The sequence below is a fragment of the Equus quagga genome, chromosome 2, assembly GCF_021613505.1.
Source record: "Equus quagga isolate Etosha38 chromosome 2, UCLA_HA_Equagga_1.0, whole genome shotgun sequence".
In the NCBI taxonomy this organism is placed as follows: Eukaryota; Metazoa; Chordata; class Mammalia; order Perissodactyla; family Equidae; genus Equus; species Equus quagga.
This window is the reverse complement of record NC_060268.1, coordinates 124,115,549-124,139,768: the sequence shown is the minus strand read 5'-3', so window position 1 is coordinate 124,139,768 and position 24,220 is coordinate 124,115,549. Positions and strand designations below refer to the sequence as shown.

General features: G+C 36.1%; 1 protein-coding gene across 8 annotated transcripts in view; it reads right to left on the bottom strand.

Annotated features, from left to right (window-relative positions):
• The window catches only part of CFAP70 (cilia and flagella associated protein 70), a 139,512-nt gene that overhangs the window by 83,652 nt on the left and 31,640 nt on the right, over positions 1-24,220 (bottom strand). For 7 of the 8 annotated variants that reach the window (XM_046655209.1, XM_046655213.1, XM_046655207.1 and 4 more), the window contains 7 exons: positions 14,269-14,367; positions 14,022-14,101; positions 10,308-10,487; positions 8,243-8,425; positions 6,065-6,159; positions 2,756-2,855; positions 517-651 (listed from right to left, as the gene is read on the bottom strand). In XM_046655209.1, coding sequence (XP_046511165.1) covers positions 517-651; positions 2,756-2,855; positions 6,065-6,159; positions 8,243-8,425; positions 10,308-10,487; positions 14,022-14,101; positions 14,269-14,367 — 872 coding nt within the window. The remainder of the gene's footprint in view (positions 1-516; positions 652-2,755; positions 2,856-6,064; positions 6,160-8,242; positions 8,426-10,307; positions 10,488-14,021; positions 14,102-14,268; positions 14,368-24,220) is intronic. The other variant, XM_046655215.1, reaches the window with a different exon arrangement.

The window sequence follows — 24,220 nt, the reverse complement described above, 5'->3', positions numbered from 1 at the left end:
TCAAGATAAGCAACATTTCCATCATCCCTAATACTTTCCTCACATTCTTTTGTAATCCATCCCTTCTTTTCTCCTGTTCCCAAGCAACCACTCATCTGCTTTCTGTCCCTATAGATTACTTTCCTAGAATTATATTTAAATGGAATCATACAGTATGTACTCTCTTTTGTCTGGCTTCTTTCATGTGGCATTATGCATTTGAGATTCATCCATGTTGCATATATCAATAGTTCATTCCTTTTTATTGCTGAGCACTATTCTATTGTATAGACATACCACACAATTTGTTTTTCTGTTAACCTGTTGGGAATTTGGGTTGTTTCCAGTTTTTGGCTTTTTATTATTCTGAGGTTTTTAAGGCTCAATAGCAGAATGCCTGCAAGGCTCTATATTTAACATCCAAGTGTATCAACTGGTTCCAAATATCAATTGCAAACATGTGTATGCTAAAGATGTAAGTAAACACATATATAAAGGATAAATTAGGATTATGTCTTCTACACAATTTCTTTTTACCTTTTCATAGACTGAACTGTCTATGTAAGGGTAAACATGAAAAGCTCCCCGAATCCTCTTCACACCTGGATACAGCAATGGGACCATATTAACATAAGCCACACCATGAAATGAAAGTTGACTTTCATCATCAGTCTAAGGGAATAAAACCAGAGAGCTGTTAGTGCTATAGAGCAATGTAGCAGTTCAAAGACCAGGTTTTAGGAACTAGCTATACTACTTAACCAGTTGACTGTGGGCCAGTTACAAAGACATTTTGGGTCTCCTTTTCTTTATTTTCAAAATGGGTTTAATCATACCATGATCATTGAGATAATGCACATAAACAGTGTTAATGAATAGTAAAGGCAGTAGCTGAATCAACACATACTCAAATTAATTGATTATATATATTCAAATAAAAAATCAATTTCATCATGTTGCTTCTTAGGAAAAAGTGAAGTTTTGTAAAAAAACAATAATAATAACAACAACAAAAACTTAAAAGAAATCAGAAGCTGTAACTTTTAGCTTTAGTTCACAGATTTGTATGAATGAGAGGGGCCTTCCAAGTCATCTGGACCAGTGATGACAAACAGGTTTTAACTTATGCCTAAATTCTAATCAATTGGTGGAGGTGTTTTAGAGTACTATGTTGAGAAAGAGTCTATGTCTTATCTGGGTTCAGAAGGAAAGAGTGCTTTGATTGACTGGTACTATCTGCCGTGGATGAAGGAGGGTGAATGACAGTCTGTCATCATGTACTTACTATCCCTAATCTCATCTGAACTCCCATTACAAAGAAAAAGACTATGTCAATAAATATATCTTACCATCATTTTATGTGTGTGTGTGTGTGTGTGTGTGTGTGAGGAAGATTGTAGCTGAGCTAATATCTGTGCCAATCTTCCTGTATTTTATGTGGGATGCTGCCACAGCATGGCTTGATGAGTAGTGCTACGTCCATACCCATGATCCAAACCTGTGAACCCCAGGCTGCCGAAGTGGAGCACATGAACTTAACCACTACACCACCAGGCCAGCCCCTTAACATCAGCTTTTTTTTTTTTTAGGAAGTCTAGCCCTGAGCTAACATCCACTGCCAATCCTCCTCTTTTTGCTGAGGAAGACTGGCCCTGAGCTAACAACCATGCCCATCTTCCTCTACTTTATATGTGGGATGGCTACCACAGCATGGCTTGCCAAGCGGTGCCATGTCCACACCTGGGATCTGAACTGGCGAACCCTGGGCCACTGAAGTGGAACATGCACACTTAACCACTGGACCACTGGGCAGGCCCCATTCACATTATTTTTAATAGCTGTATGGTGTCTCATAGAAAACTTTTATAAGAAAAAATCAATTTAGTAAAAGAAAATACATTTAACTCCTACAAAATTAAAAGTAATCTCTTTGATTTTACCTATTATAATAATTAGAAATTAGATTAAAAAGTCCTATGCTCATGTGATAACACTTCTGTTTAGAAACATAAGGAAAGTTAGCCAATGCATATTATATATTGCAAAGGGAGAAGTGGTTACACCATAGTACTATTTTTATTATGCAAAAAAAGCCTATTTTAAAAATCAATAAAACAACTTAGGTACTTGTTAAGTATCTGCTCTATGCCATGAATCATGCTAGGTACTGTGGAGGATACAAAGCAGTCTGCTATAGGGTCCTCACCCTCAGGGAGTTTAAAAAAAAGCAGAGAAGACCAGACACACACAAGTAAAACAATAGAGAACATGTTCTAGGCTCATCAAAGCTGTATGTTTTCAGAAGAGCAGCACATCTATGAACCCTGTTGCTCTAATTAGCAGGCTAAAACATTTCAAGTAGGTAAGTCTAAAAGAAATTCAGAAAGATGTATTAGGTTGAACCATATTACCAATATTTAACTTCTATGACCTATAAAAATGGCTATTTTGTACAGTTTTACCTACAGTAAAACTGTAATGAAGGGTTAAATGGAAATAGGATATCTGGAAATAAAGGCTAAATAATTTTTAGTGAACAATAGGGAGCAAGGGTGACCAGTCATCCTAATTCGCGAGGGACAAGGGAGTTTCCTGGGACATGAGACTTTCAGTGCTAAAACCAGGAAACTATTTAGCAAATCAGGATGAGTTGGTCACCCTAGAGAGCAGCAACATCAGTTTACATTTTCCTTTGGTATCAGAATTAGAAGCAGAATGACAAGTTGGGTCTGATCCAGCATTTCTCACATAAATATTTTTAAGTGAACAAATCTACCTTATCAAATTTGGCAGCTTTCCCTTTGGGTGCAATAATCAGAGGAACTCTCGTGATCTCTACAGGCCAAAATCGGCAATCAGCAATTCGCTTCTGAAAACTACAAATCAAGAGTCAGCCTATTAGCATTATATCCAAAAATGGGGTTAGTATAATCTAAGTTAAAGGGAAGTATTCCTCTCTTTTAAAAAGTAATGGAATACATATATATAAAAATTTGTATTAGGAAGATGGGTTTTTTAAACTTTCTCAAATCTATAAAATTCCCAAAATAAATCTAGTGTACTGCTAACAGAGGCAAATTGTAAAATTTTAAGAGCAATTTGGCAATATGAATCAAAAGCCTTAAAATGTTCATAATCTTTGACCCAGAAATTCCACTTCTAGTGATTTATTCTAAAGAAATAATCAGACTATAAAATAGTATAAAATATATTTATTTCTACTGTGAAAATAGAGTAGGACTTCCATTATCAGCTCCCATATGTAAAGAACTTAGGAGTTGTGACTCCTGTCCTCATAACAAGAAAAAGCTGATGAAACTGAAAATCAATGACTTTCCTTAGATCCATGTAAGAATTAATTTCATAGGGCAAATTGCCACCCTGAAATATGGAGAGACAGGCACATACAGAGAATCACGACTGAGATTAGCTTACAGGCAGCAGAAATCACTGGAGCCAGTAACCGGAAGAAACACTTTAATGGTAATTTTGACAAACTGCTGGAAGCTGAATGTGAACTAGCCAGAGAGTTAAAAGTTCCTGGGGGCCTTGTATTAGGGGTCCCCATACTTTCTTGAGTTTTAAATCAAGGGGCTCTATCAGATTTTCATGGTGAATATAGGAGAAAAATCCACTTAGGCAGGAAGAAGGGAAAAGTAACCATTCTGAAAAATGCCCAGAGTGTTCTCCATAACAAAGGCCCATCCTTTAAGGTAAAGTACTTTACCAGAGCCTTATGTGACCCAGGGAAAGGACAATTAGACAACTCCAGTCTTTTCTAGCGTTCCTGTCTCACATAAGGAGAGGAAGGAAAAAAGGCTAGTAAACACTTCTGAAGGTCACAGCCCCAGGGACTCAAACTCACTAAAATACTGAGATTTAATCACAGGATTATATAATACTTCCCCTCCACAATACCTTACTAACACATCAATAGGGTTCCAGTACAATAAGAGTGGATGGATTATAAGTGAGAGGCTGCAGAATAGAAACCCTATTTCAGAAAGAGTTCCTAGCAAAACCCAAAGACAACTAGGGAGGAGTGAAAAAAGGAAACTGAAGCTTCTAGCATCTATAGCTAGAGCAAACATTAAACTCAGCCCAGCTCCCAACCAGATTAAGATAAAACCTCACACTAAAAAACTGAATTACCTCATTTCTTATTACCCAATACATAATGTCCAGCTTTGAATGATAAATTACTAGGAATGCTAAAAGGCAAGGAAAAAAACAATCTCAAGAGACAAAGCTACATAAGAACTAGACTCAGATATGACACAGATTTTGGAATAAAACCACACATCTACGGACAGCTAATCTTCGACAAAGGTGCCACGAACGTACAAAGGAGAAGAGTCTCTTCAATAAATGGTGTTGGGAAAACTGAAAAGCCACACGCAAAAAGAGTGAAAGTAGACCATTATCTCACGCCATACACAAAAATAAACTCAAAATGGATCAATGACTTGAAGATAAGTCCTGAAACCATAAAACTTCTGGAAGATAATATAGGTAGTACACTCTTTGACATCAAGCTTACAAGGATCTTTTCGAATACCATGTCTTCCCAGACAAGGGAACAAAAGAAAAAATAAACAAGTAGGAGTTCATCAGATTAAAGAGCTTCTGCAAGGCAAAAGAAACTAGGATTAAAACAAAAAGACAACCCACCAACTGGGAGAAAATATTTGCAAATCATATATCTGGTAAGGGGTTAATCTCCATAATATATAAGGAACTCACACAACCGAACAACAAAAAAACAAACAGCCCAATCAAAATATGGGCAGAGGATATGAACAGACATTTTTCCAAAGAACATATACAGATGGCCAATAAACACATGAAAAGATGTTCAACATCACTAATCATCAGGGAAATGCAAATCACAACTACACTAAGATACCACCTTACACCTGTTAAAATGGCTATAATCACTAAGACTAAAAATAACAAATGTTGGAGATGGTGTGGACAAAAGGGAACCCTCATACACTGCTGGTAGGAATGCAAACTGGTGCAGCCACTATGGGAAACAGTATGGAGATGCCTCAAAAAACTAAAAATAGAACTACCATATGACCCAGCTATCCCACTATTGGGTATCTACCCAAACAACTTGAAATCAACAATCCAAAGTAACATATGCACGCCTATGTTCATTGCAGCACTATTCACAATAGCCAAGACATGGAAACAATCCAAGGATCCATTAACTGATGATTGGATAAAGAAGATGTGGTATATATATATATACACAACGGAATACTAATTAGCCATAAAAAGACAAAATCATCCCATTTGCAACAACATGGAAAGATCTGGAGGGAATTATGCTAAGTAAAATAAGTCAGACTGAGAAAGATAAACACCAGATGATTTCATTCATATGTGGAATATAAACAAACACATTGACAAAGAAATCAGTTCAGTGGTTACCAGGGGAAGGGAGGTGAAGGGGAGCACTTAAGTGGTGACAGACAAGAAATAATATACAACTAAAATTTTGCAATGATGTAAACTATTATGAACTCAAATTTAAAAAAAAACAACTTCGGAGGGAGTATGGGTCCCAATCTATGAATCTATAGCTAACCCAAATATCAATTAAGTATGTGGGTAGAATAAAGATGTTTTCAGAGAAAAAAAGAAAAAAAAAAAAGAGGGGCTAAGACAGCCAGCATGTGTCCTTTTTTTAATCCATAAACACTGCCCTCTTCCAACTTTCCGCCAGGAATATGTGAATGTGCAGGCTGGAACTTCAATAGCCATCCTGGCCCATGAGACAACCTTGTGGATGGAAGACACATGTTAAAGAAAGTAGAGCAAAAAGAAAGATTGAGCCTTGATACTTGATAACATTGTGTAGCCACCATACGCACCAGCTCTGGACTTCTTTTATATGAAAGAAAAATAAGAACCCACCTTGGTTAAGCTACCATCACTAGAAGCCTCCGTTACTAGCAGATGTGGTGGAAGAGAGTCTCAGATTACCTTAACTCAAACATGGATAAAATTAACAAAAGTAACATTTCCTCCCACCTACAGTCTTTGTTGGTTAAACACATTCCCTTTCTTTTCCTACCTGACCACTGCAGGAGGATCAAGGTAGCAGCGGCTTTCCAAGTCCCAAATAATTCTTTTCTTTATGCACTCTGCTTGGTTCCTAAATTCTCTGTCCTATAAAATAATAAGATAGAGACTGTTGTTCTCTCAGTGTGCCATGGCTTTATCCTGCTTAATCTGTAGGGCATTTTTAATGGATTTGATCACAATACTTTTATTACTACTACTATAAGTAGAACTACTATTGTAAATACTACCACCATCTTAAATTTTAGGGTACTTTACTATTAATAAAGTACATAGGATAAATTACTTACATTATCCTTACCATCAATCCAGTACTAACTGCCAAATATTTACTCACATAACCTCAATGAGTGATTTTCAACCCTGGATGCATATTAGAATTATCTGAGTGCTTCAAAAAAGAAGGGCATTAGTGCTATTTTAAAAGTAAATTCTCATGTAATTGATCTGGGTTAGGGCTTGGCCATTGTTATTGTTTTAAAAAATGTTGTTTTAGGGGCTGGCTCCGTGGTATAGTGGTTAAGTGTGTGCACCCCTCTTTGGCAGTCCGGGCTTCACAGGTTCTGATCCCTACATGTACACTACGGACATGTACACTGCTCATCAAGCCATGCTGTGGCGGCATCCCACATAAAAAATAGAGGAAGACTAGCACAGACATTAGCTCAGGGACAATCTTCCTCAAGCAAAAAGAAGAAGATTAGCAACGGATGTTAGCTCAGAGCCAATCTTCCTCACCAAACACACACACACACACACACACACACATATAGTTTTTTAAAATATGAAATAAAATCTTTTACCTGAAATAAAATATCTGATCTAAATGAAAATATAAATCTAAGAACAGTATAAATTTTCACTAATCTCAATGATGAGAAAGACACTGCACAATGTTTTTCAAATATTGCTAGCCTTATCTCTATTACTTAAAATCTCTAGAGTCAGATACTGAAAGAATTCAACCATCCTTGTTTTACAAACTGTGATCAAATGTTTCCACTAATGACTATCAGCTCATTCAAGAAACATTTTCAAATGTGTTTATAGCATTTTCTATACTCTTGACAAATATAAGTTGTAATAAAACATGTTAGAAAGGAGGGAGGGAGGGAGTGAAGGGGAGAGAGAAGGGAAAAGGGAGGAGGGAAAGAAAGAAAGAAGGAAAAGGGGAAGGAGCAAAAAAAAAAAGAAGAATTTCAACAACTTAAAAATAGGAGACTGGTTAATTAAATTAAAGTAGGGCCACACAATGTCATATCATACAGCAAGTGCAGGTAAATAAAGAAAAAGAATGAAAATACTCTTTATGTAGTGATGTGGGAAAATCTCTAAGATATAGTATAAAGCAAAAAAATCAAGTTGCAGAACAGTGTGTGTGAGTATGCCACCATTTGTGTAAAACATGATAGGGAAAGAATATGTGTATGTATATATGTGTGTGTGTATATGAAGCAAAAACTGATATTTTTCCCTGCTTCCAATATGATTAAGCACTTTATACACTCAGTTAAAAATAAATAAAACTTTATACCCTGAGATAAGGCAAAAATAGCAGTATCTTCCTGACGTGTTCTAATTCTGAAAATAACAAGACTTTGAATATTGCCTATAAATCTGGACTCCCTAAAGAAAAACAATTTTATTCCTGACTTTTACTATGCTATGTATGTGGGCCAGTCTTTCTGAAATCTGACTCCCTTGCATTATTTGCAAGAAAACTTTACTTTTCTAAATGTTTTTGTTTCTGAGTCTCCCTTTGACTATATATATTTGTTTTTATATGCATAAAAAAGTAGCTGGAAGGAAACACAAGAAATTATAACAAAGGTGACTACTAGGATGATAACCTGGGAAGGAATTAGGAGGAAGAGACATGGAGTAGGAGGGAGACTTTAACTGCATATCTCTTAATTTTTTCTTTTGACCTGTGACTGTATTATTACCTTTAAAACAAAATAAAGAGTAAATTTGAATTAAATCAATTATGTTGTTTGCTGGACTTAAGACGTCAGGAGACATTTTAATCAGAATTAGATAACTTTTATTTTGACATGTAATTGTTTTATTTTAATAGGTGATGGATGTATATAAATTACAGTGATCCACAAAATGTTTTGTCATATGTCAGTACACTGAGTTTATCACAAAAACTGCATAATTCTCTCACCTCAGGGTGGTTGAGTTCCCCTTCTTCTTCCTCATAGGGCCCACCGACAATGAATGCATCAGGAATGTTATTAGCTCCTGGAGCCAGAATGTTGGCAATAGGCCATTTTTTGGGCCGGGGAACAGGCTCTCTTTCCCCTCCAAGCTTCAGAGTTCCATTCTTAAACAAAATGGGATAGTCCTTCTACAGAAATAAACACCATACATCAGAAAATTTTGTAAAAGACTTTGAAATGGACAGAAAAGACTACAGAAGCGTCTTTTCAATGAAATGCTGGGTACTGTCGAAGGACAATGGGTCATTTCTTCAGATTCTCCTTTGAACTGGTTTAAACCCTTTTTGTCATTTTATATTTATTTGAGAGTCATGATGTACCTTTTAAAAAACAAACTCAAATCTGACAAAGAGCTAAAAGTATAGGCAATTTCATATCTATAATTTATATAAAATATACTTGCAATAGAAAATTGGTTAAGATATAAATAGGCAATTTATAGAAAAAGAAATTAGAAAATCCAACAATTGAATAAAAACAAGCTAGATATAATTAATAATAAGTGAAATACACATTAAAACAATAAGATACCATTTTAAACCATAGATTGGAAAGTCAAAGTCTGAAAATATCAAGTATTGACAATATTGTGAAGGGAATGGTATTCTTACACTTAGTTGCTGGAAATGTAAACTGGTACAACTATGGAAAGCAATTTTGCAGTCTCTAGTAAAATTTAAAATTGGTATACCCTATAACTCACCTATTCTAGTTCTTTGGGTTAAGTTTAAAACCTTTCATGAAGGAAGGGCGTTTCTGGATTGGCAAAGTAAGGACTTCTAAAAATCTGTTCCTCCATAAAAACAACAAGAATGCTGGCAAAAATTGTCAAAATTAAGCGTTTCAAGACCATTCAATGGGGACAGAACAGTGTTTTCAACAAAGAGTGCTGAGAAAATTAGTTATCCACATGCAAAAGAATGAAGTTGGACACTTATCTGACACCATACACAAAAATTAACTCAAAATGGATCAAAGACCTAAATGTAAAAGCTAAAACCATAAAACTCTTAGAAGAAAATACAGGGGGAAAGCCTCATGACATTGGATTTGGCAGTGATTTCTTGGTTATGACACCAAAGACACACAACACAAAAGTAAAATGGGCAAATTAGACTTGATCATAATTAAAAATTTTGTGCATCAAAAGACACTAACACAGTAAAAAAGGCAAACCATGGAACTGGAGAAAATATTTGCAAATCACATAGCTGATAAGAGATTAATAGCTAGAATATAAAGAGAACTCCTAAAATTCAACAACAAAAAAAAAACACACCACCTGATGGGAAAATGGGCAAAGGAGTTGAATAGACATTTCCCTAAAGAAGATGTACAAGTGGCCAATAAGCACATGAAAAGATACTCAACATCATTAGTCTTTAAGGAAATGCAAATCAAAAACACAAGGAGATGCCACTTCACATATATTAGGATGGCTATTATCAAAAAACAACAAAAAACAGAAAATAAGTGTTGGCGAGGGTGTGGAGAAATTAGAACCCTGGCGCACTGTGGTGAGAATATAAAGTGGCAAAGAGGAATTGGAGGGTTCTACACTGAAAATGTAAAATGGCAATTTGGAAATCTCTTTCAAGAGGCTCAAAAGACCCATATACAATCATTCTATAGAAATTTGAACTAAGAAAAAAACCTGGAATTAAGATAAAGTTTTATATAATAAAGTACACTATACAAAATCGATGAAATATGTGCATAAAAGTAATCTGTGTAGAAATACATTAAAAAATTGTTAAGTTTAAAATGTTTTACGTTTTCCACCATAAATATGCATTTATTGATATAAATTATATGTAATGTATATTATATATAATATATAAACTATAAATATAAACATCTATATATAAAACAGAAGTAAACCTTTTTTTTAAACCTAAAATAAATCTCAGCCATTAACAAAGCTTGCTTTGAATGAAATCTTAGCAGGTAAGGAAGAGATGGCCATATGAGTGTCTAAATCCATATAAATATCTGGCTGTGGCACTTTACCTCTCCAACAGATGGAACTTGCAGACCAACCATGTAGTTCTGCAGGGGCCCTATCGGAATGAAGGATTCAGGCACAGAGTAGGCAGCCTCCAATGTGACTTTCAGTAGACTGCCTCCTGAGATCTGGGCTGGGGTCAATAAGGGTTCCGACACAAATACTTTAACTTCAAGACTGCATTGCTGGAAAAGAACAAAATTATACAGCATTTTGGAAATGCCAGAGGCCTCCCTTTTTTTGCATTATCTCATTTTAATCTCACATGACTGTTCAAGGTAAGAAAGTCAAGTTTAGGGCCAGCCCCATGGCCTAGTGGTTAACTTTGGCATGCTCTGCTTTGGTGGCCCAGGTTTGATTCCCAGGTGTGGACCTACACCACTCGTTGGCAGCCATGCTATGGCAATGACCCACATACAAAATAGAGGAAGACTGGCACAGATGTTAGCTCAGGGCAGATCTTCTTCAGCAAAAAAAAAAAAAAAAAAAAAAAGTCAAGTTTAATTATTTCCATACAGGAGATTCAAATAACTTTCTTTAGGTCCCACATGTTAGAGACAAAGCCAAGAAGAAAACTTTACCCCTAAGCTAGAGCCCTTCCCCTCTAACATACTGAGGTCAAGTATGTTTACAAACACAAACAGGAGAGGAATTGGAGGGTTCTATACTGAAATGTTAATAGTAGTTACAAGTGAGTGAGTGAGATTGGGGTGCCTTTTTTGCTAGCCTATATTTTATTATTATTTTTGTAATTTAAATGTGATTTTTTAAAAAAACTTTTAGGTTTGTTATTAAATATTTGAAAATCATATTCCTCAATATATTTCTATTTTTCAAAGGCGAGAAAATATTTTTGACAGCATGAACAAGCTCTAGAAACAAATTTTTTAGAAGAGCTGCAAAAGCTTTGATGTTAGCAATGTATCCAAGTAGAGTAGTCAAGACAGCTAGTGTTTTTTTAATTAGAGAGAAAAAAAGAATTTGTTCATTTTCATTTTATTTCTTAGGAATCAACATTAATAAGAATAATTAACATTATTGTTAAAGAATTAAGTATCCTACTAATGAGAAATTCCCAAATTATGTCTCCAATAGAAATTTGAAAATGCTTTTTCAAATATATATGCATATACCCATATATAGAGATATAGACAAATCTATAGACATTTTCACACAGGATACACTGAAAAAGTAGGTTTACAATGTGTATTGATTGCTAATTATATGCTAGGCACCTTACTACAGCACCAGGACTATAAAGATGAAGATGACATGGCCCCTTTCATCATGGAATTCATATTATAATTCCACTATTTATGATAAATGCTATAATAGAGACTTGTACAAAATGCCCTAGTCAAGAGGCACCCAAGAGGAAGTGAATAACTAATTACTGGGGTGAGGAGGAATAAGAGATGGTGACATCTGAATTGACTTTTACAAGATAAATAGGAGTTTGCAACCTGGATAAGCAGAGAAAGAAAAGAGAAAATAATTCTAGACAAAAAGAAGAGTTTATGTAAAAGGGGATTGAAATAGCACGGTATATTCAGTTCAGGTATTTTACAACACAATGCACAAGGAGGCAGTCCTGAGAGATGAGCTTGGACAAGGGACAGGCTGCTATCATAAAAGTTGTTGTGTGCCTGCTAAAAGATCTGGACTTTAGGATGTAAGCAGTGGTGAATCTAGGAACCACACAGTACTAAATAAGGGAAGAGAGGTGATCATATTTACTTTTAAGTCACTCTGCAAGCAATGGGAAGGCCGAACTGGAAGGAGGCAAGGGGAGTTACAAAGCTACTTGTAAGGTTCCAGGTGAGATTATAAGGCAATAAAGAATAGGAATGAAGCTAAGAAGAGACAGCCCAAAGGCACTTAGAAGATAGAAAAGGCTGGATTGGGTGAAACGCAGATTTAGGCATTAGTTGCAGTTAGGGTCTGAGGGAGCAGTCATGGATGTAACGTAGGTTCTATGTATGTCCTATGATCTCACAGAGGTGTGATGCCATTAGTGAAAATAACTAAGATAAAAGGAAGAATAGGTTTGAGGGAGGATGCTGAGTTCAGTTTTGGAATGCTGACATTGACATTTGACATTCCGGAATTCAGGAGAGGAGTTTGGGCAGGAGCTGTTGAATTAGAAGTCTTCAACATACTGGTAACTGTCAAAATCATGGATGATCCCCAAGCCCCTTCCCCCACCATACCTCCCCACCTCCCGTCACCACGAGTATGAACACAGACAAAGAAAGTTAGCCAAGGTTAGAAGCTTCATACTTAAGGGACAGGCAAAGGAAAGAAATCTGGTTCGGGAACCTGAGAAAGTACAGTCAATAAGCAGGAAATAGAACATGAAAGGGAGAAAAGGTTTTGAGAAAGAGAAGCATTGAAGAATGTGGCGCCTCTGATCAATATGTCTCTGAGAGGATAAGGAAAATGTCCGTAAGGTTTCTAACTTATATTACTCCATCAAGACAGGGAATACTGGAAGATGAATTGGAATCTCCTTTCCAAGTACAGGTTTATGTCATTTTAGTCTCTGAGTTTTGAGAATAAACCAGTGTACTTGCTTAAATAGAAAATTAGTGAGAACTCTCAAGCAAATGGACATTAATTGTCATATATTTTTTCCTTGAGTATGTAAAATAAGTAAGTACAGGAATATTATGAGCAAAGATCATGAGGACTAATCATGAGGACTGAGGAGGAATATTAAGAGCAAAGATCATGAGATCCATTTGACTAACTTTTCTTCTATAGGTATCTAAGGAAAATCAACAATACATAGGCTGGCAGACTGGACCAAGGAAGGCAGACTGAGCTCAAATATATAGCTCTTTCCAGAGCAAATTACATGGAATGACAGAAAGATATTAAATGATATATTTATATCCAATAAAAAGATAATGCTATAATGGCCCTAGAAAACAAGAAATGCCATCACTGGACTATATATTTTTAGGAATCTTTGAAAGATAGGAAGCAAATGAAATCAGATCTACAAAAAAAAAAAAAAAAACTAGAAGAAACCAACCACATCCTAAAATAATGGATTGTGGCAGCTCCAAGCTCAGGATTAACAAGAAGCAGGAAGGGGCCTACAGCGATGGTTAACTAGGGAACTGCATTTGGAATAGTTGGGTCAGTTGGGCCTTCCTCTCTCCTTTACTTGTGCAAAACAGAAGGCAGCTGTGGTATCTGCTGAGAGTGAGTGCACTTGCACCAGAGTGGCAAAGCAGTGCCCCAAGAAGCTCCTGATCCCCAGAAGAATTGGGAAACAGCCCAGAAAACAAACAGTGACAGAGCCTACCAATTCATACTTCCCCTCCTCCAACTACCAGAAGCAGGCTACCATGCCTGAAATTGTGTTAGGTACATTCATATACTATTGAATTTAATCCAGCAGGACACAGCTCAAGAGACATTTCCATGGTTAAGCCTTTCCTACATCTACTCCTGGGCAAAGTAACCAATACCTACTATGTGCCCCACCCCACCATTTAATCACACTGGATTTTAATCCATAATATGTAGATTATGGACTCCTAAAGTAGGATTCTGCCTTATTTATCTTTGTTTCCCAGGACCTAGCACTATGTGTGCCTGTGAAAAGAAGGTGCCTGACGAATGGACTCAACTGAATTGAACCTTAATAACAGACAGACTTGTTAGACTGAATGGCAGGCTGCAGTGTTAAGGGTTAAAACTCTGATTACCTTAACACCTGATCGAAGAGGTTCTAAAGGCGAGCCTGGCACAGGGTGCAATGGGACCACTGTTTCAAATGAACTCTCCCCTGCGAAAAGAAGGCCAAGTCAAGCCAAAGGAAGGGTTAAGCAGAGATAAATGTGCTCATCTTTTCATCAAATTCCTCAAATTCATTGAGGCTGAGTTTTGCACTTCTCTGGAGCTAAATTTTATGAGCTTTTCTATTTCTGCTTTTGAGCAAATCACACATCTGACCTTCCAGTAAAGGAAGAAGGTCCACCACGGCTTGCCCAAGAATTAAGGTCTTCTCATCTTTCTGTTTCTTTTCCTTTGGTAAAACTTCAGTCACAGTTACTAAAAAAATCAGAACAAACAAAATGAGAACATGCCTAGCTCATCTATCAGAAAACCAAGGTACAGCAAGCAAAGCATTGTTAAAGAAATTTAAGAGAAATGAATTTGAAACCCAAGAAGGTATCAATTTTGGTGACTCTGATACAAAATACTGGACCACCTCAGTGATTTATTAAAACTTTTGCATGCAAGTTATCAACAATGTATTTTACATTATAATCACGTACACATATTTGTATAAAAGTAACTGATACATATAATTATAACAAAGTTTCATATAGTATTCATCCTTACTAGCTTAAAACCCTTACATATTTTCTACTCTTTTATGTATAAAAAATTACTGGTCATGATCTTCCTCAGTTTTAGGAATGACTAAAGTCACAATCTGCAGTTTGAAAAACACCTTCTAGATCTTTGCATATTGCCTAGCATAGGGCTTAGCAGACCTTGGAGTCATTTACAGAGCATGCAAGGTATGTAGCAGGTTTTTCCCTGCAACATTACTCTGCGTATGTGCTTAAAATTTATTATGAAAATTTCAAATACACAAAAAAGTAGAGAGATAGTACGATGAATATCCATATAACCATCACCTAGATTTAACAAAAGTTAACATCATATTTACTTCATCTATTCTTATTTGCTGAAACACTTTCAAGTAAATTATAGACATCATGACATTTTACCCCTAAATACTAAAGGATACAAACCCCAAATATGGCATTTTCCTCCATACTCACAATACTTTTATCACATCTAGCAAGTTGTGATAATAGCATTATAGATAATTCCTTAATTCATCTAATGCCAAGTCTACACTGAACATTTCTCAATTATCCCAAAATTTATTTTGTAGCTGGTCTGTTCAAACTAGGATCCAATCACAGACCACATGCTGCATTCAGTTGTTATGTTTCTTATGTTTCTTTCCCATTTAGAACAGTCCCTCCTCCCATATGCTTTTTTTTCTATGACACTGATTTGTTAAAATCATCAGGCCAGTTGTTATATAGAATGTCTCATCCTCTGGATTTGTCTTGTTTTTTTTTTTCTTATGCTGTTTAATTTGTTTCTCAATCCTTGTTTCCTGTACACTTAGATTCACCTTTACCATTTCTGGCAAAGATAATACAATTTGATAACATACTTACCTACATGGTATGTTATCAAACTCTGTGATCTTTGTAATCATGAAAATGGCATCTCAGCATAATTTTATTTATCTTATTAAAGTGAGGTTGAACATTTTTCCATACATTTAAGGACCAGTTATAGTTTCTTTTCTGTGAAATTTTCATATCTCTTTCCTATGTTTTGTACATTCATCCGTTAGAGTCTTAGTATTTTTCTTATTGATATACAGAAGTTCTTTAAAGGGAAATTTGCCTTTTGTGTAGAAATGAATTGCAAATTATGCCCTAGTTTGTGACTCATCTTCTATAGTTACTTATGTAAAATGTATTAATTTTTTTTATTCTGTGGCTTCTGCATTTGTGAAATACTTAGAAAGTCTTCACTACTCTGATTATTTAATTCCATGAATTCTTATGGTACTTACATGGTTAATTTTGTACACATATTTTATCCATATAGAATTTATTTTGGTATAATTTTGAGATGTTAGTTACATTTTTTTCCAAATAGGTACCTACATGTCCTCACATCATTGATTACATAGTCTATCTTTTCCCTACTGATGTGAAATGTCATCTCAATCACTATGCTAACTTATTAGAAGTACTGGTGACTATATTTGGACCTTCTAGTCTGTCCCAATGATCTGTAAGTCTATGCATGCCCAAGTACCACATTGTTTTATTGTGATTTTATATTACATTTTACTATCATGAAGGACTAATAACCTCTCACTAACCTCCTTTTCAGAAATTCCTGATTATACTTACTTTAAAAAGTTTTTTCTGTAAGAAGTCTAATTTAAAAAAATGTTGGCAGATTTATAGAGTTCACATTAAATTTATAGATAAGCTCAGGGAAAATGACATCTTTATAATGTTGAGCATTCCTTTCTAAGAACATGGTATGCCTTTCCTTTTGTTCAACCTCGTGTCTCTCAACATCATTTTCTTTTGTTTGTTTGAATCAGGATACAAATAACGTCTACACATTGTGCTTAGTTAATGTCTCTTAAATCTCTTTTACTCTGTAGGTTCTCCTTCCATTTCTTTAGATTTTTCCCATTTTTATTTTTCTAAGAAATTGTCCATTTTATCTAAATTATCATAAGAAATGGCAGAAAATCCTTTCTTACGTCTTTTTAAAATTGTGGTAAAACACACATTACATAGAATTTACTATCCTAATTCATGTTTAAGTGTACAGTCCAGTGGTATTAAATACATTCATATTTTCATGCAAACATCACCACCATCTATCTCCATAACACTTTTCATCTTCTAAAATTGAAACTCTCTACACATTAAATAATAACTCTCCATTCTCCCCTTCCCCTGGCAACCACAAGAATACTTTCTGTCCTTATGTAGTTGACTATTCTAGGCACCTCATAAAAGTGGAATCACACGGTGTCTTTTTGTGACTGGCTTATTTCATTTAGCATAATATCCTCAGATTTCATCCATGTTGTAATATATGTCAGAATTTCCTTCCTTTTTAAGGTTAAATAATAATCCAGCCTATGTATATACCACATTTTACTTATCCATTCACCCATTGATGAATACTTGGGTTGCTTCCACATTATAGCTATTGTCGATAATGCTGTGATGAACTTGGGTGTACAAATATCTCTTTGAGACTCTGCCTTCCATACTTTGGGTATATACCCAGAAGTAGAATTGCTGGGTCATATCATAATTCTATTTTTAATTTTTTGAGGAACCACTAGTTTCCCCAGTGACTGTACCGTTCTACATTCTCACCAAAAGTACACAAGGGTTCCAATTTGTCTGCATCTTTGCCAACACTTGTTTTATTTTTACTTTTTGAGGAAGATTGGCCCTGTGCTAATGCCAATCTTCCCTTTTTTCCCCTTCTCAAAGCCCGAGCACATAGTTGTATATCCTAGTTGTAGGTCATTCTAGTTCTAGGTGGGATGCCTCCACAGCATTGCTTGATGAGTGATGCATGGGTCTGTGCCCAGGAACCGAGCCAGCAAACCCCAGGCTGCTGAAATGGAGCCCATGAACTTAACCACTCAGCCACAGGGCTGGTCCCTGTTTTGTTTTTGGATAGAAGCCATCCTAATAGTATGAAGTGGTATCTCATTGTAGTTTGGATTTGCATTTCCCTAATGATTAATGATGTTGAGCATTTTTTCATGTGCTTATCAGCCATTTGTAGATCTTTGGAGGAATGTCTATTCAAATCCTTTGCCCTTTTTTTTTTGCTGAGGAATATTAGCCCTGAGCCATTCTTCTTTCACTTTATATGTGGGTCACCACCACAGCATGGTTGACAAGTGGCATAGGTCTGCTCCTGGGATCTGAACCCGCAAAGCTGGGCTGCCGAAGCAGAGCATGCCAAACGTAACCATTACACCATGGGGCCAGCCCCACTTTGCCCATTTTTGAAACAGGTTTTTTTGTTGTTGAGTTTTAGGAGTTTTCTATATATTCTGGATATTAATCCCTTATCAGATATATGATTTGAAAATATTTTCTCCCATCCTGTGGGTTGCCTTTTTACGCTGTGGATAGTGTCTTTTATCATGTTGAGGTAGTTTCCATCTATTCCTAGTTTGTTGAGTGATTTTTTTCATGAAAGAGTATTGAATTTTGTCAAATACGTTTTTTGCATCAAGTGAGATGATCATACGGGGTTTTCTTCTTCATTCTGTTGGTTTGGTGTATGAAACTGACAGAGTCATATGTTGAACCATCCTTGCATTTGAAGAATAAATCCCACTTGGTCATGGTCTATAATTCTTTTTTTTTTAAGATTGGCACCTGAACTAAGATCTGTTGCCAATCTTCTTCTTCTTCTTCTTTTTTTCCCTTCTTCTCCCCAAAGCTCCCCAGTACATAGTTGTATGTTCTAGCTGTAGGTCCTTCTGGTTCTGTTAAGTGGGATGCTGCCTCAGCATGGCTTGATGAGCAGTAGTAGGTCCATGCCCAGGACCCAAACTGGCAAAACTCTGGGCCACTGAAGCGGAGTGCACAAATGTAACCATTCAGCCATGGGGCTGGCCCCTATAATCCTTTTAATGTGCTGTTCAACTTGGTTTGCTGGTATTTTCTGCAGAATTGGTAGTAATGTCCCCAATTTAATTTCTGACTTTAGTAATTCAAGTGTTCTCTCCTTTTTTTTCTTAGTCCATGTATCTAAAGATTTGTCAATTTTGTTGAACTTTTCAAAGAACCAACTTTGCCTTTTATTGATTGTCCCTATTGTTTTTCTTTTTTTCAATTATTTTAATGAAATCATTACATTATTATTTATCCATTTCTGTAAAGACTTCATCATGCTCACCACCAGTAGTCTAATTTTTATCTTACATAAGTGCCCCTTTATCCCTTTCGCCCACCCCCCAACCCCCTTTCCTCTGGTAACCACTAATCTCTTCTCTTTTTTTATGTATTTGTTTATCTTCCACATATGAGTGAAATCACACAGTATCTGCCTTTCTCTGTCTGGCTTATTTTGCTTAACATCATACCCTCAAGATTCATCTATGTTGTTGCAAAAGGGATGATTCTGTCTTTTTTTTATGGAGGTATAATAGTTTATAACATTGTGAAATTTCAGTTGTACGTTATTATTTGTCAGTCACCATATGTGCTGCTTTACCCCTTAAGTCAACCACCAACCCCCTTCCCCTCTGGTAACCACTAGTCTGTTCTCTTTGTCCATGTGTTTGTTTATATTCCACATATGAGTGAAATCGTGTGGTGTTTGTCTTTCTCTGTCTGGCTTATTTTGCTTAACATAATACCCTCAAGGTCCATCCATGTTGTTGCAAATGGGACAATTTTGTCTTTTTTATGGCTAAGTAGTATTCCATTGTGTATATATCTACCACATCTTCTTTATCCATTTATCAGTTGAAGGGCATTTGGGTTTCTTCCACGTCTTGGCTATTGTGAATAATGCTGAAATCTCTTTGAATTGTTGATTTTTAGTTCTTTGGACAAATACCCAGGAGTGGGATAGCTGGGTCATATGGTATTTCTATTTTTAATTTTTTGAGAAATCTCCATACTGTTTTCCATAGAGGCTGCACCAGTTTCCATTCCCACTAGCAGTGAATGAAGGTTCCCTTTTCTCCTGATCTTCTCCAACATTTGTTACTTTTTGTCTTGGTAATGACAGCCATTCTAATGGGTGTAAATTGATATCTCCTTGTAGTTTTGATTTGCATGTTCTTAATTATTAGTGATGTTGAACATCCTTTCATGGGGCTATTGACCATCTGCATATATTCTTTGGAAAAATGTCTGTTCATATCCTCTGTCCATTTTTCAATCAGGTTGTTTGTTTTTTTGTTCTTGAGTTGTGTGAGTTCTTTATATATTTGGGAGATTAACCCCTTGTAGGAAATATGATTGCAAATACTTTCTCCAAGATGGTGGGTTGTCTTTTTGTTTTGCTCTGCCTTGCAGAAGCTCTTTAGCCTGATGAAGTCCCACTTGTTTATTTTTTCATTTGTTTCCCTTATCCAAGTAGACATGGTATTCGAAAAGTTGCTTCTAAGACTAATGTCAAAGAGTGTACTGCCTATATTTTCTTCTAGAAGTTTTACAGTTTCAGGTCTTAACATTCAAGTCTTTAATCCATTTTTAGTTAATTTTTGTGTATGGTGTCAGATAATGGTCTATTTTCATTCTTTTGCATGTGGCTGTCCAGTTTTCTCAGCACCATTTATTTTATTTTTTTATCAGTTTTTTTTTTTTGAGGAAGATTAGCCCTGAGCTAACATCTGCCACAAATCCTCCTCTTTTTTTGCTGAGGAAGATTGGCCCTGAGCTAACATCTGTGACTATCTTCTTCTACTTTATATGTTGGATGCCTGCCACTGCATGGCTTGACAAGCGGTGAATAGGTCCACACCCAGGATTTGAACTGGCGAACCCCGGGTCACCGAACCAGAACATGCAAGCAAACTTAATCACTGAGCCAACAGGCTAGCCCCCTAGCACCATTTATTGAAGAGACTTTCCTTTCTCCATTGTATGTTCTTGCTCCTTTGTCAAAGATTAACTGTCCAAAGATGTTTGGATTTATTTCTGGACTTTCAATTTTGTTCCATTGATCTATGTGTCTGTTTTTGTACCTGTACCATGCTGTGTTGATTACTATAGCTTTGTAGTATATTTTGAAGTCAAGTATTGTGATGCCTTCAGCTTTGTTCTTTTTTCTCAGGATTGCTTTGGCTATTCGAGGTCTTTTGTTGTCCCATATAAGTTTTAGAATTCTTTGTTCTATTTCCTTGAATAATGTTATTAGGATTCTGATTGGGATTGCACTGAACCTGTAGATTGCTTTAAATAGTATGGACATTTTAACTATGTTTTTTCTTACAATCCATGAGCATGGAATATCTTTCCATTTCTTTATGTCTTCTTCAATTTCTTTCAATAATTTCTTACCATTTTCAGTGTATAGATCTTTCACTTCTTTGGTTAAATTTATTCCCAGGTATTTTATTCTTTTTGTTATGATTGTAAATGGGATTATATTCTTGAGTTCTCTTTCTGCTAGTTTGTTGTTAGTGTATAGAAATGCAACTGATTTTTGTAAGTTAATTTTGTACCCTGCAATTTTGCTGTAGTTGTTAATTATTTCTAATAGTTTTCTGATGGATTCTTTAGGTTTTTCTATATATAGAATCATGTGGTCTGCAAACAGTGAGAGTTTCATTTTTCCTTTACAATTTAGATTCCTTTTTCTTCTTCTTCTTGCCTAATTTCTCTGGCCAAAACCTCCAGTACTATGTTGAATAAGAGTGGTAGGAGTGGGCACTCATGTCTTGTTCCTTTTCTCAGAGGGATGGCTTTCAGTTTTTCACCGTTGAGTATGATGTTGGTTGTGGGTTTGTCATATATGGCCTTTATTATGTTGAGGTACTTTCCTTCTATACCCATTTCATAAAGAATTTTTATCATAACTGAATGTTGGATCTTGTCAAATGCTTTCTCTGCATCTATTGAGATGATCACGTGATTTGTATTCTCCATTTTTAAAGTGGGGTATCACGTTGATTGATTTGCAGATGCTGAACCATCCCTGCGTCCCTGGAATAAATCCCACTTGATTATGGTGTATGATGTTTTTGTATTGATATATTCAGTTTGCCAGTATTTGGTTGAGGATTTTTGCATCTATGTTCATTAACAATATTGGCCGGTAATTTTCCTTCTTTGTTTTGTCCTTGTATGGTTTTGGTATCATGGTAATGTTGGCCTCATACAATGACTGAGGAAGCATTCTGTCTTCTTCAATTTTTTGGAATAGTTTAGGAGGATAAGTATTAAATCTTCTTTGAATGTTCAGTAGAATTCTCCTGAGAAGCCATCTGGTCCTGGACTTTCATTTTTTGGGAGGTTTTTGATTATCATTTCAATCTCTTTACTTGTTATTGGTCTATTCATATTCTCTATTTCTTCCTGATTCAGTTTTGGAAGGTTGTATGAGTCTAAATATCCGTTTCTTCTAGGTTATTCAGTTTGTGGACATATAGTTTTTCATATATTCTCTTATAATCCTTTGTATTTCTGCGGTATCCATTGTAATTTCTTCTCTTTCATTTCTAATGTTATTTATTTGAGTCTTCTCTTCTTTTATCTTGGTGAATCTGGCTAAGGCTTGATTAATTTTGTTTATCTTCTCAAAGAACCAGGTCTTTGTTCCATTGATCCTTTCTACTGTTTTTTAAGTCTCTATTTCATTTATTTCTGCTCTAATTTTTATTATTTCCCTCCTTCTACTGACTTTGGGCTTTGTTTGTTCTTCTTTTTCTAGTTCTGTTAGATGCAGTTCAAGATTACTTATTTGAGATTTTTCTTGTTTGTTGAGGTGGGCCTGTACTGCTATGAATTTCCCTTATAACCATTTGCTGCATCCCATAAGAGTTGGTATGTTGTTTTCATTTTCATTTGTCTTCAGGTATTCTTTAATTTATCCTTTGATTTCTTCATTGATCCAACAGTTGTTCAGCAGCATGTTGTTCAGTCTCACATATTTGTGACTTTCCCAGCTTTTTTCTTGTAGTTGATTTCTAGTTTCACAGCATTGTGGTCAGAAAAGATGCTTGATATGATTTCAATCCTCTTAAATTTATTGAGGCTGGCCTTGTTTCACAACATATGGTATATCTTTGAGAATGATCCATGTGCACATGAGAAGAATGTGTATTCTGTTGTTTTGGGATGGAATGCTCTGTCTATATCCATTAAGTCCATCTGATCAAGTGTTTCATTTAAATCCACTATTTCCTTGTTGACTTTCTGTCTGAATGATCTGTCCGTTGATGGCTGTGGGGTGTTGAGGTCCCCTGCTATTATTGTGTTGCTGTTATTTTCTCCTTTAGGTCTGTTAATAGTTGCTTTATATATTGGTGGTCCTGTGTTGGGTGCATATATATTTATAAGTGTTATGTCCTCTTGGTAGATGGTCCTTTTTATAATTACACACTGCCCCTCTTTGTATCTCATTGTCTTTTTCATCATGAAATCTGCTTTGTCTATATAATTATGGCAACAACTGCTTTCCTTTGCTTGCCATTTGCTTAGTGTATTGTCTTCCACCCCTTCACTCTGAGCCTATATTTGTCTTTAGAGCTGAGATGCTAAGATGCTTTTCCTGGAGGCAGTATGTTGTTAGGTCTTGTTTTTCATTTTTTTAATTTTTTAATTTTTTTTTCCTTTTCTCCCCAAAGCCCCCCTTGGTACATAGTTGTATATTCTCCGCTGTGGGTCCTTCCAGTTGTGGCATGTGGGACGCTGCCTCAGCGTGGTTTGATGAGCAGTGCCATGTCCGTGCCCAGGATTCGAACCAATGAAACACTGGGCCGCCTGCAGCAGAGCGCGCAAACTTAACCACTCGGCCAGGGGGCCAGCCCCTGGGTCTTGTTTTTTAATTCATCCATCTACCCTGTGTCTTTTGTGTATGTGTGTGTGTGTGTGTGAGGAAGATTGTCCCTGAGCTAACATCTGTGCCAATCTTCCTCTACTTTGTATGTGGGATGCCGCCACAGCATGGCTTAATGAGTGGTGTGTAGGTCCATACCGAGGATCCAAACCCACGAACCCTGGGCCACTGAAGCAGAGTACACAAACGTAACCACTACACCACTGGGCAGGCCTCCACTCTGTATCTTTTTATTGGAGATTTCAATCCATTTACACTTAGAGTGATTATTGATCTATGAGGGCTTAATGCTGCCATTTTATCTCTTGTTTTCCAGTTGTTCTCTGTTCCATTGTTTCTCTTCCTATGTATTTCTGACTGCCATTTCATGTTGGTGGTTTTCTGTGCAGATCTTCTCAGTTTTCTCTTTTTTAATGAATTGTGGCTCTGCTCTTATTTTTTGATTAGTGTTTACTGTGAGGTTTGTATAAAAGATTTCATAAGTGAGATAGTCAATTTTCTGATATCCTCTTATCTCCATTAGCCTAAGCAGGTTCCATTCCTTTCCTCTTCCCCTTCTGAGTTATTGTTGTCACAAATTATTCTGTTTTTGTTTTTGTGTGAGAAAGAGTCATCCTGAGTTAACATCCATTGCCAATCCTCCTCTTTTTTTGCTTGAGGAAGATTAGCCCTAAGCTAACATCTGTGCCAAACTTCCTCTATTTTTTGTATGTGGGATGCCTCCACAGCGTGGCTGATGAGTGGAGCAGGTCTGCGCCAGGATCCAAACTGGCAACTCCCAGCC